A 17,133-nucleotide genomic window follows, 5' to 3' on the forward strand; every position below is an offset into this window, starting at 1 on the left:
CTCTGTATGTTCAGCAGACCACAACCACAGTGCTCAAATCTTTGAAACTGGTTTATAAAAGATACCACAGACTGAGTAAGCAGGGCCAGAACTACAGAAGTGGGAAGGCTGTGTGACTGCACATTTTACCCTCAGGAACAGTAAACTGTAAAGTAAACCAAACCAGCATAGAACCCGAAACAATTTATTTCAGGAGATTTGTAACCGTCAATATATGCTTTCTGTTAGTGAGCATGGACTACACAGTCCTTCTTGCCATTGGCTTCGGTGAATAAAGAAACCTGGGCACTTTTAGATGTACTCCTATAATCAGTCCAGTGTGAAATGTGTATTTTGGTCCCTGGGGAAGGAAAATGTGTTTGCCAGATGCACATGTTGGTGAGCACTGCTGCTGTTGCCAGCAGAAATGCTCACTGTCTGGAGTATATCCAGATCTCAGAACTCAAAGCTCACACTGGAAACATTTTTTAGCTCTGAGGTCTGCCGGCATTTATTACAGTTTACCTCACTACACTTTTGCTGCTGTTCATAAAATGCCAAGTAAATTAAAAGAAATATAAATAAAGTAGACCATTCCTGTTAGGGGAAAGTTTATTTTGCATATATGTTAATGGGTTCTGTCACATAAAAACAAAGTAAAATACTGCTGTCTATGACGACTGTATCAAATTTTACAGTTACATTTTCAAGTTACATTTTCAAATCTGGATTGGAGATCTCTCACTGCAGGTCTGAGGCTCACAGAAGCTATGTGAATGTAGCATAGCTGTTCATGAGTTCAGGGACAAGGCTGTACTGCTTTCAGTTATTGTGGAATCCCTTCCCTATAAACTTCCCAGTCCAAAACTGAGAACGCAAATGGTCACATGATCTGAGAGCACACACGACCCTTCCTAGCTGCTCTCACTGGACGGAGTAAAATCTGCACCCATTTTGTTTCTGAATTAAAAGAATACAAACACATAGATATAATTTTGACTGAGATATTTGGGCAACATCTCTCTCCCTAAACAATCCGACTGAATCCTCCAGAAAAATCCTTCTTTATGACAAAAGGTATGAAAATCCAACTTAGGGTGAGCAGAGCAACTTCAAGAATGAGGCAAAAACTTCTAAATTTGGCTCTAATGTAAGAAATAGTACCATTAAATATTTACTCACTTGATTTCTGCCAGGTACTCCGGGATAAATCCCATCTAAATATAGGACACCAAGGTTGTATGATGCATCTGGATTTCCCAGTTCTTCAGCAATTAACCAGTGTTTGGCTGCTTTTCTGTAGTCTTTTCTAAAATTGTGGTAATACCATCCTAATCCATTCACCGCCTGGGGCAAGCCCTTAGGGAAAGGGAAGAACAGTTTCAGGTCACACATTTTTTTCTGCTTTTTGTCACTTCTGGGATTAGGGGTTATGAAGCTTTTTTTTCCCCACTACTCTTCCCTTTGGCCTTGTATATAGAGTGAGGAATAAGACTCCAGTGTCATCTTATTCTACAGTCTCAGCCATGTGCTGACTTTCACTTGTTGGCAAGAACAAACTGTGACTATTCTTCCCCTGGACAACAAGCAGGACACTTATTCTTGTGAACTCCCAGAAACTGGTTGACAGGATTAGCAATCAAAAACCCACTTCTTTTAAACCTGAACATTTCCTTGAGACTAAATAGAAAGCAATGAACACAGAACTTTGTAATGCTGCTTTCCAAATGTATTTCACCAACATCATACAGAACTACTTAAGATACTGCTATCTGCTATTATCAAGTTGCATCTTTGCATTTTGGCTCAAGAGGAGAAAATCTTGAGACTGTTTTTATTTTTGCTGCAATGAATCACCACTTGATTGCATAAACTGGTGGATCATATGGGATTGTAAGTGTGCCAGCAGTGTCACTAACTTGCACATTAAAATGCAAAAGCCATTAATTTTTTCAATAATTATGATGTTGTTTTTCTATAGAAAATGTGCATTGCAGCATAAGAACCCAAGTTCAAGGAGAGTAAGGAAATTTAAGTCTCTAGGAGTCTTCCAGGAAGCTGTTCCTCAGATCCTGAATCAAGGGAATTTTGATCACATCAAAAAAGCCTCTCTGTTTATGTAAGCCTTTCCCAAACAAGCAGTAGAACAGATAGTCTCTCCTGTTGCAAAGGAACCACAGAACTGGCACAGATCTATTCCGATGATAGTCAACAGTGAAGTCCTACTGTCATAATCAGTAATTTACCTAATTCTGGTTCTAAGAGCTAGGAATGTATTAAAGGTCTAGGTACTCTTTTATTCTAAGGACCAGACCATGGCCTGGGTAACCTGGCTGTCCTAGATCATTAAATGGAGTGAGGCTCCTCTGCTATGTGGTGCCTGTCAATTTTTCTCCCTACTATGGAAAAAACCCAGGACACTTTGGGACATCCAGGTCTTCTCCCTTAATGCTCAAGGAATATGAGGCAAAAACATACTCTGGGATCAAATACTCTGTAAATCACTTAACTAACATCAAGTTCCAAAAGATGTAGGTAGAGAGAATTCTTTTTCTTTCACAGAAATTTTGGCTGATTTTGAGTGGTCTAATCTCCCAGCTCAGGAAGATAAGGCTTTCACCATTCAGGGTGATGACACTGGAAGAAGCAAGCAGTATTGACACAGAGTTATGGTAACAGGCATTTTATATAAATCAGAGTTCATTCGTATTAGCACCTGGTATAGAACTACTAAAATAAAATATTTATTGTATGTTACCTTGGCTGCTGCTTTTTTCATCAATTCCAATGCAAGTTTTATATTCTTTTTCACACCTTGACCCTAAGAAATAGATATGTGAAACAATCATTGTTTACAAATGCAGACTGGTAAAAATTCACTTATGTACATCCAAAATGCGTTTTAATATTGATACTATTACCTACTAAGTGTCATTCAGCTTTAAACAGTTACAACAAAACAAACAGCTTTGTGTTCATCCTTCCTTCGCAGCTTTATGAAATCTGTGTCATTCAGTCTAGAAACAAGTATTTCATCAGTATATTCAAGTGATTTTTACAGGTGGATCTTTAGTTTTGAGCAACTAAGGAAGAATGAATAGCATTTAAAGGGGCATAGGTTGTGCACGGTTTGGCAGTGAGTAAGAGCTCACAGCTCTCCCGCAAAAGGATGTTAGAGTGTCTCTAGAGGAAATACACAAGGTCATGCTTATGATGTCCACATAAAATAATTCCAGACACAGGTAAAACACATTATGTGTGATCAAAATTTAAAAAAAAAACAAAAAGCAAAATTTAAGCAAGCATTTTCTAGAGAAAAACCCTCCACTGTCAAAGGAATGAGATGAACACCTAACAGTTCCTCACCAACAGTTCTAAGCTTTAGTGCTTCAATGTCTTATGGGTGACATCACTTAGCTGATACACCTTATCTGACTCAGATGTCAATGCTTCAGTTTAGCATTTTCTGTCTACTGCTTCTAGCAGGGAAAAACTAACTGCATGCAGCGATAATTTAATTCCAATTAAAAACCCATCCTAATAAAGAGCATTCTAAGAAAGGACCAAACTTTTACCTACATCTCTACACCAAAGCCTATGCCTACTAGCTGGTTGGATCCTTGACAAGACATGAGGAAAATTTTGGATCCACAATTTGGGTGGTATTTTGATCCTGAATATGGCTAGGAATAAAGTAACTGTTTATAAAATTTTGCTCTTTTTAAAATTTTTGTGCCTTTTTGGTAAAAATCAACATTGGCTTCATAGCTATTGATTAATTTTCAGAGTAAATCTAAAAGCACTTGTATACACTCTTACTGTGTGCCACTGCACATAACTTAGAAACATGATGTTTTAGGAACGGTTATTTTGAAGTGAAAACATCAAATATGACTTACCTTAAACAACACAATGGCATAATCGTATATTAACACTGGATCTTCTGTTTCTGTTGCACCCTTTGCATACCATTCTATTGCAGCTTCGGGATTTTTTGCCACTCCTTGTTGGCCCCAAAACAGCATCTGAGCCAGACGTTGCTGAAAGAAAACAACTTAAGCAGTAATGCTATAAATCCAAGTATTGAAACTGGAACTGGAGGAGCAGACTTTTGCAGGCTTAGATGCACTTCAAATGTGAGAAGAAACTAGTATACACCCCCAAGAGTTTGAAAACAACAGGTTAACAGGAATGTTCAGAGAGCTTTTCAGTGGTGGAATGTACTGATAATAACTCTACAGCAGGCTTATTTTTACAGCTGTCAGTATTGTAGAATAATCCTGGACTGATTAAAGTAAATGATAAGACAGATTTGATGCATCTCAGTATCACAATATATTGCTACTGGTCTCAGACAAGCAGCAGTAATTGCAATGTATCAAATACAAAGGGAAAAGGATCAGAGAAGAAGGTTGCCAAGTCTTGAAGAGTCTTCCCTTCTGCCTTGCATCATTGTTACGGCTTTTGCTGGATATTATTGAACAGGAACGTGAGAAATAGTCCAGGCTTGGAAAAAGAAGCAATTCTGGGTGGAAGGAGAAAATGTCTGTCCACTCTCCTCCACAACTTTCCTACATGGTCTACAGATGCACATTCCTGAGTGTGTCTAAAATCAAGAATGGGGAAATTTATCACTTTATACCTGTGCAGCTGCATTTCCTCTTGTTGCTTCATGTTTTAACCACATAAAGACATCACCATTTTCTTTTGTTTGAGCTTTTAGCAGTTCATCATCCATCAGTCTTATGGTTTCAACAAATGCCTGAAGAGTAGGTGAACAGAAAAAAATTAACTTCCACATGAATTTCACAGTGAATTTCTGTATCTGCTACCAGAAAGAAAAGGTTGCCCATTTTCTGCTTATCCCTAAAAATTCACAATCAGTTCTGGATTTTAAAATTCTCATCACTCCTCTGCTGGCCAGTGCATGAAGAACTATCCTTACATCCACTGTAAAAAAACATTCATTGCTTTCTTCCAAGACTGTAAGTCCATTCTACACCAGAAAGATATGCCAAAACACCAACAACCGAAAAAAAAAAACCCAAAACCATCTTTTGGTTTTTAATGCACTTAAAAATGACAAAGAAGTGTTTTTAAGTCTTTTAAGGCTTTAAAATTTCTACAGAAATTTCTTTCAAAAGATTAAAAAAAGGCTGGCAGAAAGCTTGATGAAGACCTGACCCATAGGACTCTTATCTTAGGTAAGTCTGCTAGCTTTTAGTTCTTCAGCAATTAAAATCTCTCTACTTTTGTACAACAATCATGCTTTCTGATAAGCCAGGATTCTAGCGCTAACCTACCTTGACTATTCTTTACAAATAAAGTTGTGTTACCTCCTGTTTAGCAGCCTATTCTAAAATGATTTTATTGTAACTTTATCAGATAACTATTTAACAACCAAGTCATTACATTTGATTATAGAAAAGGTTTAAGTATGGAGAGGACAATTCATCTGTTGCAGGAACTTCATCTCGTTTGTCTATTGAAACAGCAGATCAGTTACTTAATAAACACATCCAACTATATTAATAATTAAAAATCTGAGTGAGGATTTAGGGGCCAAGAATAAGGCTTAGACTTTAATAAAAGACAGGCTTGTGGACAATTCTGAGGATTTGAGTCTGATTTTGACTTTGATTCCCCCTTCCTAAGAAACATACTAATGATACCTACTATGATACAATTTGGGGGATTTTGTAACTATCATTGGATCACAGAATGATTTGAGCTGGAAGGGACTTTTAAAGTCCCTTTAGTCCAACACCCCTGCCACAGATAGGGACACAAATCAGATGAGCTAATATTTGTCAATCAAGACAAAAATCTTCTAGTCACATAATATGAATATGAAAAATAACTTGCACAGAAAACAAATTCAGATACACTTATAACTTTTTTTACCTGTTCCCCTTTTATATTGTGTTGATCCAGGGATGTCTTTATTGCAATATTGCTGTAATAAGCATATGACAGCTCCAAATCAAGTGGATAGTTATTAATGCCTTGGTAATGTTTATAGCCAAGATTCATCACAGAAAGTCTCTCGTTCCCCTGAGCACCAACCAAACTATATAGCAGTCCCTGGCAAAAAGCAACAGATATAAACAAGAGTGAATTCACTGCACATCTCACAAGCACTTTGCAGGAGATTTACAGGGAACAGAACGTTCACACTGGTAGCTGATATACTAGATATATCATGTAAACACAGTTACAGAAGCAAGCACAACCATAAAGTAGTCAAAACATCTTATGTTTGCACAGAAACACTTGAAAGAAGTGGCTCTAAATACTTTTCAAGTATTGCATTTATTCTGTCATCACTAAGTGTGCAGCAATTTTTAATGTCATTTTATATGGTATTGTTTATACTCTGACACTTTTTATACTCTGCAGTGACTTAACTAGTCCCACTGATGCCAGCTGGAATTTTCACACTGAATTCTGTGGAAACATATGGAAGCTAACAAACAGCATTTGAGAATCTTACCCTAGGGATCTGACAGGACTAGTAGGATGGAATCTATGGCTGATAAGGTTTCAGCACAAATCTCCCTTGAGGTATGTGTTAATTGGTCTATGAACCACACATTTGCCAAAAAACATTTTCAGCACTACCATTATTTTTCACCTGCACAGTAAGACAACCAGTGGTGTCCCATCTGTGCTGGATATTAAATTGTTTCCTACACATCTGAAGCAGATCCAATGATGAAATGACTTAGCCTCCATAATAAGCACTGTATACTCTGTAATTAGGGTATAGAAAAGGTTCCTGTCTAAAGTTTCTTGTTTTTGAAGAGTTGCAGGTGAGCTTTGTCTCTGATTGGCCTGTCAGGGGTTTTTCTGATTTAGTCTCCTGTAACCAGAACAGACAGATTTGCTATTCTCTATGAGTGTTTTATAATACAGTATTATATAACAATTAAATATCTATTGGCAGTTTTACTGTTGCCTTCTTCTCCTGGCATATAAACCCCTTCCCTTTATTCGACCTAGCACATAAAAACATTTCAGTTATTTGCAACCTGCCTACGAGGTCAGGAGTTCTCAAGCCCTGCAGTTGCTCAGTTGAAGCATGGTCACTTTTTTACAAAAGAAAACCATTCTACTTTGGTTACCCTTCCTTACTTGACCATAATATACTCAGTGTCACATTTTTGCACACTCTAAAATCAGACTTCTTTCCTGACTGTACTATGCAACCTTTCCACTTTAGATTTGCCTGATCTGAGACTTTTCCAACTTGTCTTCAAACTACTGTGAGTGACTCAAGGGCTCTTACTCAATTCTGGCTCCACAGTGCCTAGGAAAAGCACTACTTTCTATCTGTTCACTTTACCACCATTTTTAGGTCTTTATTGTATTACTGGCTTCCTTGTTCTGCTTGAGCAGAGTAAAGATTCCCACCATCAGGCCTTCATTAAGATATCACTGCCATCAAGGTATTTATTAGTAGCTTTAGTGGAGAATCCCTTCAACCACCACCTGGATCTGAAGGCCATTTCACTTTTTTTAATTCAATGGATCATCCCATTTCTTAACTGTCTTTAGAGGTAATTAATCTCACAGACATAACAGAACACATTAAATATAGTACCTTTACACGATCCACAGACACACCAAGCCCTGTTTCAAATATAACTGCAAGTAAATAGGAAGCCTTATGGTATCCACAACAACTGGAATCCATCAGGAGAGGGACAGAGGAGCCCAGATTGCTGAGGCCATTGGCACTGGACAGACCTTTCACCACCTTCTCAAATATCCTCTGCCCAACTTCGACAACTGTATCACTTCCATCTCCTAACACTAAAAATAAAATACAGGACACACAGTTATTGCAAGAGTTAAAAATTAGGAACCAATTTCCCCAGAAACTGAATAACAGACAAAATAATAGATTCTGTTATTTCTCAAGCTGAATGGTATCCTCAATGAAGATGAAATTCATAGAGACACAAGGTACTATTGAATATGAAGGGTGAATAAAAATCCAAAAGACAAGCTCAAAGTAACTAACCACTAAAAACATAAGCATATTTCTATGATTCCTTCTACCTATGAAGCCATCCTTCCATCTGCAGCACACTGTAACATATAAGCTATATAACACTCCTTTATTAAATTAGCTAATATGAAAAAAAAAGTATAACACATCAAGTCAAATGATATTAAACTACACAACAAATATTGTTATTTGAGAACAATTTAATAAAAGAAACATGATTACCATCTGGACTACTGAAATTCATCTCTTGTAACAGTTTGAACAAAGTGTGGTACTTTTCCCTGAGCTCTTTTCCCCACATAAAAGCATCACATTTGGATTTTTCTCCGTATTTGTGAATCAGCTCCAAATAATAGTTTTCATAGTAACCTAGAGAAAACAACATATTTAAGACATGAAAGATGACTTTTCGATTTTGAAATTTCTAGTTAATTCCAAATTCATGGACAAGATGAGCACACTCTTAACACAAAGCTAAAAACTCACTCAGCTAGCACAGGCCACTCACAAATACATTTAGACTTCTTCTTCCATACTCCAGTCACAACACATTCAATGGAACTCAGAAACATAAACTAGTTTTCAGCACACATTTAAGTTATGTCAATCTCCTTTCACCAAAGTGGACGCTTTGGTAGAAATTACTGGAATTACTCTTAATTACTGAATGTTAGGCAACTGTGGCAGAAACATTCTAGCAAAATCCACCCATTTTCCATTAGGGTCATTTTGAAAATGAAATGGAAAAAAGGCAATTGCATAGTGTACATTAAAGGTTCACAGTATTTCTTTGTCCCTTTATGCACCTGTCTTCTTACAGAAGACATATCAAGATGATTTAAGTTTTTATTCCATGACACAAAAGTATTTGCAGGGACAAACTCCCAGTTCTAGCTACCAGTAAAGAGACTAAACTCTTCAAATCGTATTCTTCTCTTGTTATGGCTGCATTTAATTTTACTTCTTATGATCAATATCCAGATTGTTAAGGGAAAGAAAACAGGCCTCCAAAGGTGACAGTTTAAAATTCATGTCATAGATCAACACTTACAACTTCTGTGTGTTTTTTCGCCTTGCCTTACAATATATCTGTAATCATAAACTATTTCTTGAATGTCCATACATCTCTCGTAGTAAAGCTCAATTTGTTCCACTGTGTCTTTGTCATAAAGAGGATTAGAAATCTGTAAAAAGGCAAATGATGGATAAATGGCACCCCCAGTATCTGTTGTTGTGTATGGTCAGCTAGAAAGATGCATTGTACACAAATAACAAAAGGAAACAGATTGTTCACTACGATCAGCTTATTTGGCACATCATATTAGTGTGTCAGACAATCTGATGCTGACTAGAGTAGACCATTGTATATTTATATGGTCAGCACAATCCAAAAATCACAGATGACCTTCCAAAACTGATCAAACCTATGTGACTTTTACCATCAGTTTTATCAAAACCATAAATTAATCAAATGTATCCAAGAGTGTATCACCAGAAACTCTGGGAACAAAGCAATACTGAAAAAATGTCCTTACTAAATATAGATTCAAAAACACCACTTTACATACTCACTGCCCAAGGCATTATCTTTTAGCATTTGAAATGGTAACTAATGTTGCTAGATTTCAACAGAAGATTATCATATATGACACATGCTCCCAGATACCATTGTGCAAAGAATGAACAGTCCATCTGAAAAAATAAAATATAGTCATAGTTGGCTGCTAATATTTCAACATTTCCAAGCAGTGCTTTTGCTCACCTGTTCTGTTTCCAGCACATTGAGGCGATAGTATTTCACAGGTCCAAAGAACGCTTCAATACCATTTACGTACCCACTGCCTCCAAGAACGAAGTATCCAGCAGTGTCATCATAATAGAAATCTTCCCTAAAACTTGAGAACATGAAACAGAAGTAAGCTGACTATCTAGAGGTACTGTGAAAGAAGAAAGAGAAATCAGTGTTTCTCAGAATTTCTGCAATTGACAGTCTTAAGCTCATTGCAAATATCTTTTTCTTTTGTAATTTGTCTATTGTCGAAATTGACTCTGCAATTTTGGGTGATCAATTATGGAGTAATTTTAATAAATCCCTTGTCTACAAACATATTAAACCAGCAGGATGTTTTATGTTTCTGACCTGTAAGTATCTTTTGATATTTTACGCATCGTTACTCAACCTTAGTTTTTTTCAGTTCCACCTTTCCCTTTCACTTTTCTAAAATCAGCATAGGAAAATTTAAGTTCTCAGTCTCCTAGAGTTATCATCTGCAACTTATCAATTTCTGAATTTAAAGCATAGCAGAGAAAGAACAATCCTGAAGTCTGCCATGCAGCTCACTGTTACACAGTTCCCTTATTAACAGTGTCATTTTTTAATTATTTGCAAGAGAAAGAGTCTTGAATTATAGTGAAAAATATAAATCTTAATTTATATTTTTCTTAAATTATAGTGAAAGAGAACAACTAAAAATCCATTTTAAAAAATATTCAGTAGCTTAGAATAAAGGACAGAGCATGAATACTTCTGGCAGCAATTTTCTCTCTAACTAAGCAAAACAAGTAACCATTTCCCTGGTGAAACACTACCTCTCACAGCAACAGTAAAACTAGACTTCAGTAAGGCCAAAAGTTCATTTGAAGACTGATCTTAATGCCACTGACCTGCCAGTCAGTTTTTAGTGAGGGTTATCAGACTCCAGTTCTAGATCACGCACCACATTAACTCATGGCATTAACAAAAATAGTCATCTTGTGCTTAATGTAAGCACAGCAAAGCAAACTGGTTTTGAAAGCATAGTGTAGAAAAAGACCACAAACATTTTCAAAATCAATTAGAATCTCAGTTACAAACTTGTGGTATCCTTCCCCCATTCTGTGTATCTGAACATATACACACAAATTACTCCACAAAGAGGAAAACGGTGCTTACGTAAAAGATTGATGATGATGTCTTTTCAAATTCTTCCCAACACTGCTTACTTCTATCTAAAAGAGCACAAAATATTAATTACAATAAAAGAAATGTTATAGGGTACATTTATTACAGTGTCAAGTTGCTCCAGGGGAGGTTTAAATTGGATGTTAGGAAATACTTCTTCACTGAAAGGGCTGTCAAGCACTGCCCATGTTAATTGCAGAGTCACCACCCCTGGAAGTGTTGAGGAAACAAGTGGATGTGTCACTGAGTGCTGTGGTTTTAATTGATAATGGTGGTGTTTGGTCAAAGGTTGGACTTGATAATCTTTGAGGTCTTTTCCAGCCTTAATGATTCAATGATTCTTGTTTCCACAGCCTGAAGTCCTTCTCCCCAGAGCTGTTCTCAATCTACTCTCTGCCCAGCCCATGTTTGTGCTGGGGATTCCCCTGACCAGGTGCAACACCTCACATTTGGACTTGCTGAACATCACAAGGTTCACATGGGCCCACCTCTCAAGCCTGTCCAGATCCATCTGGATGACATCCATTCCCTCCATCATCTCATCTACATCACACAGCTTGGGGTTGTTAGAAAACTTGCTGAGGGTGCACTCAATCCAACTCAATCAATCAAAGTTGACTTCCCAAAGCTGGATGGTCGGAAAACCCCCTCACAACTTTTAGCTTCAGATTTTTCATTCTTTTGCTATTGTGAGCATGTACAATTTACAGTATTTCTCTCAGCCTCAGCTATTAAGGAGTTTGTCAGAGGCATAATCAAATTATACAGATCTCAGCCTTGAACCTGTAATTCAGTAGCAAGCATACCTGTCCACCCTTAAAGGAGAGATCCAGTCGAAACCACTGCTTCAGAGGAAGGCTGAAGCTGGTTTTCACTGCAAGGTCATCCCCTCTCATGAGATGCATCTGAATATGCACATAACCTGAGAGCAAAAAAGGAAGAAAAAGGAAATAAACACCACAGAAACATTAATAGCAAGAATGTGTTTACTAATGTGTTGTTCACAGCGATTCTGTCCTCTTCATCACCAACAACAGAAATCTGGGCACTCACCAAGCCATACATCAGCTCTCAGAGAGTCCCACAGACAGTGCTCCACATTTCAGTGCTACACATCTCAGATTCTCATGCTCAGTGTCCCACATGAAACTACAGACTGAAAACCACGTTAAACAGACTAAACAGACTAAAGCTGAGGCAAACAGGGAGGCTGTCACAATTGATCTCAAACATCAGAAAGCAGCTGTGACTTGCAGTAAACTGCAGAAGGGAGCAGTAAACAATGGCACCATGCTGGTGGCACGGGACTGCAATGATCAAGTACAGGATGACTGTACCCTCCACTTCTTGGACCTGCCAAAGCTACACTCACAGTCTGGGCTTTCAAGACCAGAACAGGCTATTATGATACTCTAGTCTAACACTGAGAATAAAACTGATCCTAAAACCTCACCAAGCAAATCTCACATTAAGCTGATAACTTCTATTTTTCTTTTGTTCTTCAAAGGAAAACATCCAGTTTATAATCGATAAATTATTACTGAAATTGGCTACGTGATAGAGAAAACGAAAATGACAAAAATAACAGAGAGGAAGAGGTCAGTTGTCAAATTTGCAAAGAAGGAGGAAAAAAAAGTATTATGAGAATGCCAGGTGTGCACTTTTAAACTCTGCATGCTTATTTCATCTATGAGCCTGCCAGCCAACTCCCAGCCCTCTTCCAACAAGAACAGACTCCTACTGCAAGTGTTGCAAGACTAAGACAGTGCTACCTCTTAACTTTCCTCTGGATCAGGGAAACAGACTGGGTCTTGAACACCGCAGTGCAGGCAAGACCTTGAACGACTTTGACTTTGTCTGAGGCTACTCCAAATTATCAAAAATTTTCCTTTGGATATATATATGAATTAAGACCAAATTAAAATAACACTTCAGTAATAATAAGAAAGCTTCTTCATTGAGGTAAGACTGTTTAACCACAGTGTATGTTCCTGGCTGTAAGATTCAGGCTATTCTCCTGACAAAGCAGAAGTTAGCCAAGACATGCTATGCAACTACTCAGTTTTCTCCTGTTCATTTAGTAGCTACTTTCCTACTGAGACAAAAAAGAAGCATTTTGCAAGAGACTATTTTCACAAAATAGGTCTCATAATATATTTTTGTAAACGTTATTTCTAGGCACAGATCAATAAAGACTGTATTTGACCTCTTTGAAAGCCATTATAATATCCCTTACCTTCCTCATTTAGAAATACTGCGGGAGTACCATACATTTCTTTTGAATCAATAAAATAGAGTATACCACACAGATCCTTTTCACAGTGATGGAGTAGATATAGCCAGATTGAAACAGTGAACCTGTATGAGCAAAAACAAACAAAAAAGCCACTCCTGATGAGAAACCTCTCTACATAATTAGAAAAGCATGCATTTCACTTTAATTTAGCAAGCCTGTGTCACACATGTAATCTTCAGAACAGAACACATCCTCTGAAAAACCCCACTTAGGACTCTTGGATCTTTGATCTCTAACCGCAGACTTTTGTGGTAACAACAGGAGAAGAGAGTAAGGAAGCCTTGTCTGAATCAATTCCAGAATGCCAGGTCAGAGCTACTTCCAGATCCTACATCACCAAGGAACTGAAAACACAACCGAGACAATTGGAGCCAACCTCCCACACACAGACTACAGCACCGAATCCCCAGATGCGTGGTCTCGTCTTGATTGCTGAAGCCGGTAAAAACTATAAGCTCTGTCTTCTATACTAAAAGTGAACTGTGAAAATATGCTTGGGAGAAGCAGTTAAAAATGAGTCCATCCTGTGGACAGTACAGGTAGGTACGAATAGCTGTCACACAAGTATCACAGGACAAATAAAGGTGGAGCCTCTGCAAACTGTGGAACAGTGCAAAATAAAAAACCAAATACCAACAGCACTATGTACTTAGAAATTTCAGTTCAAACCTGGTTGAGGCACTAAAAGCAGAATTTATACTACAATATATAATTTTAAGGAGTTCCTCTGTGCCAGACTAAATCTGCTTCCACGCTCTTAACAGAAATTTGATCACTTATGTCTGTAACATTGGCACAGCACTTAGGTCAATGCTGAATGACTTTGAAAACTGTACCTCCAATGTACAATTCAGCAAAGCATTATAATTATTATCATATCTGATTAAATAGTTCATTTTTCTTCGTGACTTTTAGAAAGAGATAGTCAGTTTTTGCATTTCTATAATTAATATAAATGGTCAATATTTGTTTATAATACTTTAGGACTGTGTCAGCTTGCCTTGCTTCTCTCTCAAAAAATTGCTTAACATGAGTACCTTGTATCTTTTCCTAAACTAAACCACTGTAGATCTGAAAGCCTAACACCTGCTCTCCTGCTTTAAAAAAAATATGCAAGGGTATGAAGTTTTCCCTAATAGAAACTATGCCTTAAACAGCTAATAACACCATTTTCTCCAGAGATGGTACATGGGTGAGGTAGAAAGGTTTGTAAATGACAATCACTTGTATATTGATTGTTAGGACCTACAGGCAAACACTGTGCTTCTAAAAATACTGCTTGTGTGTTCATGCTTATATATTGCTCTTTTCAACTTTCATCTCTGCCAGTACAACAAACTCAAACACCTCAGTCTCCATTTAATCCTTGATTGCAAGTCTGAGACCATGTTTGCTCTGGACATATTTCCTGGGACAGAGTTTGGGGCAATGCTGATTCATTTCATATCCCCATAGCTGCAGAATGCCAAACTGTGTGAGCAGTCCCTCACAGTCAGCCTGGCCTCGCTGCAGGCTCTCCAGTGGTGGCCACCTCAAATGACAGTAACTCATCTCGGGCTCTATTTCTTTACGAATCCTTGAGTGAAGCCAAACAAGTAATCTCAGTTAGATCCACCTACTTCTGTTAACCTTTATTACATTGTGGAACCATACACAGAACTGAAAAAAGAACTGAAGAGCAGAACTCTCTTCCTCTTCCTAGCAGAACTACCCCAGGCTGTCACACAACCACAACACACACTGAAGACATCAACTGAAGGCAAGAACTATGTGGAGCAGATAAAAAGATGCATAAATTCATGCTATATACTCTAAACCAGAGCTTGAGTGCCTCAGTGCCAGAACCAGAATGCAGCTGTGTTGGTGAGTGAAGAGCAGCAGGTTTTCATCCATCCAGAAGAGACCAGGAGCTAAAAACTTCTCTGTATTTATGGCTTCAGTTATGGTCTAGTAATCTGCATGCAACCTGTGCTCTCTGGCAAGTCTTCTTGGCACTCTTCTAGGGGCCACAGGCCAGATGCAAACCAGCAGGCAAGTTCCAGTTCCTGCAATCATTTCCTACTTCTGTAATAATGTTGCCAGGGTGAGAGCATCTGGTAGAAGGGAGGTATGTTTATATATCTCTTTTCCCCTGAAGTTGCAAAATATGACTGGAGAATTGTGACAGTTTTGGGAAGGGGGACCAGAGCAGAGCAAGATGACCTTAAAAGGGTGATTCCTCTGTACCTGAATAGTGTGCAGGGGCTACAGAGTCTAACTCTCCTATCTAAATAGGAGAGTTTACACAGCAGTGGTAGAAGGAAATGGAGTGAGCTCAAGCTGGAAGACTTATCTAGGCAGAGGATTCTATCCCTAAGGGCTTATCAGGTGCAAAATAAACTAGAGTGTGAATTCATAGGGATAAAGCTGCTTCATGCTGCTTGCCCTTGCAAGAAATCCTGCTTTGCTCTTGGTCTGCAAACAATGTTAGAAATGCAGATCTGTTTGTAATGCAGAAAACCCCAGGCTAGTTAGTTATGAGACAGCAGTCTGATCATGACAGCAGGTAACAGCTAACTCACCCTCCTAACTGTACCTAACCCATTAGGCTCCTTTTGCATCTTTTCTCAAATTAGAAGGCAGTATTCCTTTAATTTGTGGTATAGCCCAAGAGTTCAAGTACATTCTACAGCATTCAAAAACCAAATACACCTCTGTTCAGTTACTTGCCTATACTTACATGGGATAATCAATCTGATGTTGTCTGACTGTCTCAAGTTCTCTGTTTTCAAACGGTTCAAATTTCTTCACAATTCCTGTTTTTTCCCCACTGGAGGCATATATAAATTCAAGAACCTGGACACCATCTGCAAAATACAATCTTTCTTAATCTGACAGACAGAAAGCATAGAAACTAATTAATTAGCTCACATTCCTACAGTCAAACATTTAAATGACTCAGATTAAAAGTTAACACAAACACTCAGTAAGTCCTTAAACACAAGTTCACTTGCTGCTATTACATACATTACAGTTTTGGACCAAATAACCCACGAAAAGTGAAACTGAGCCTGTTTCCAGATGGAATTAGAAGCAGGGAAAGAACAGACATTTAAATCTGAGATGCTTAAAGAACTAGTTAGTAAGCAAGAAGTCTTAATTTTATGTTATTCACTTAAATCTCATCCTATCTTTGGTTATGCCTAAGTGACGTTTCTCCACATCTCTTGGATTTGCTCTCCATTTGTGCCTCTCTATATTATACGTATGCACAGATACCAATTCTGTTCTTAACTGATGTGGATAATCCTGTAATAACACTGATAAAGCTGCCACTTCTAAGAAACAGGAGAAAAATCTTCAAGGCCATAATATATCAACAGCTTGCTGGGAGAAACCCAAAAACCAAACAAAAAACCATCAAGAAACAACAAAATAAACCAAACCCTGAGCAATTTGTTATACTATTATTTTAAGAAACAAAATCTGAATATTATTTCCTCCCACTGTCTGTTAAACTGATTTAATCTGTAATAGAAACGGATAATACAGACAATAAGATGTTTCACGATGTCACAGATATGACATGCTGTCTCCAACAAGTATTTTAGAAAGCCCCCAAAGGAAGTGAGATGTTCCCTGTTCTTCTTCAGAACATTTACATGCCCATGAAGTTAAAATAAATGACACAAACACCATTATGGGATTTTCTTGGACAGAACCATTTAGAAACAAATGTTCTTTTTCCTTCTAGGTTCTGCTTTGAGCATGCATTGAGAGCAAAAGAATTATCAGCAAGTGCAAAGCCAGAGATAGGCAAGCAGAAAAAAACCAAAGAACTCAAAAAATCTAGAAAGCAAAGCTGTTTCAGTAATCTACACAGCTGACAAGATACAATTTTTTATTTAAAACTACTATTTTTTT

The 17,133-nt window shown here is 37.7% G+C and overlaps 1 protein-coding gene across 1 annotated transcript in view; it reads right to left on the reverse strand.

Annotated features, from left to right (window-relative positions):
- The window catches only part of SEL1L3 (SEL1L family member 3), a 34,024-nt gene that overhangs the window by 11,555 nt on the left and 5,336 nt on the right, over nt 1–17,133 (reverse strand). Inside the window, exons 3-15 of the mRNA XM_063401732.1 lie at nt 15,950–16,076; nt 13,171–13,292; nt 11,741–11,856; nt 10,926–10,981; nt 9,756–9,888; nt 9,045–9,177; nt 8,216–8,362; nt 7,583–7,794; nt 5,884–6,063; nt 4,622–4,741; nt 3,879–4,019; nt 2,738–2,800; nt 1,162–1,338 (exon numbers count right to left, since the gene is read on the reverse strand). Of these exons, the coding sequence (XP_063257802.1) occupies nt 1,162–1,338; nt 2,738–2,800; nt 3,879–4,019; nt 4,622–4,741; nt 5,884–6,063; nt 7,583–7,794; nt 8,216–8,362; nt 9,045–9,177; nt 9,756–9,888; nt 10,926–10,981; nt 11,741–11,856; nt 13,171–13,292; nt 15,950–16,076 (1,727 nt within the window). The remainder of the gene's footprint in view (nt 1–1,161; nt 1,339–2,737; nt 2,801–3,878; nt 4,020–4,621; nt 4,742–5,883; nt 6,064–7,582; nt 7,795–8,215; nt 8,363–9,044; nt 9,178–9,755; nt 9,889–10,925; nt 10,982–11,740; nt 11,857–13,170; nt 13,293–15,949; nt 16,077–17,133) is intronic.

Source organism: Prinia subflava, chromosome 7 (assembly GCF_021018805.1).
Source record: "Prinia subflava isolate CZ2003 ecotype Zambia chromosome 7, Cam_Psub_1.2, whole genome shotgun sequence".
NCBI lineage: Eukaryota > Metazoa > Chordata > Aves > Passeriformes > Cisticolidae > Prinia > Prinia subflava.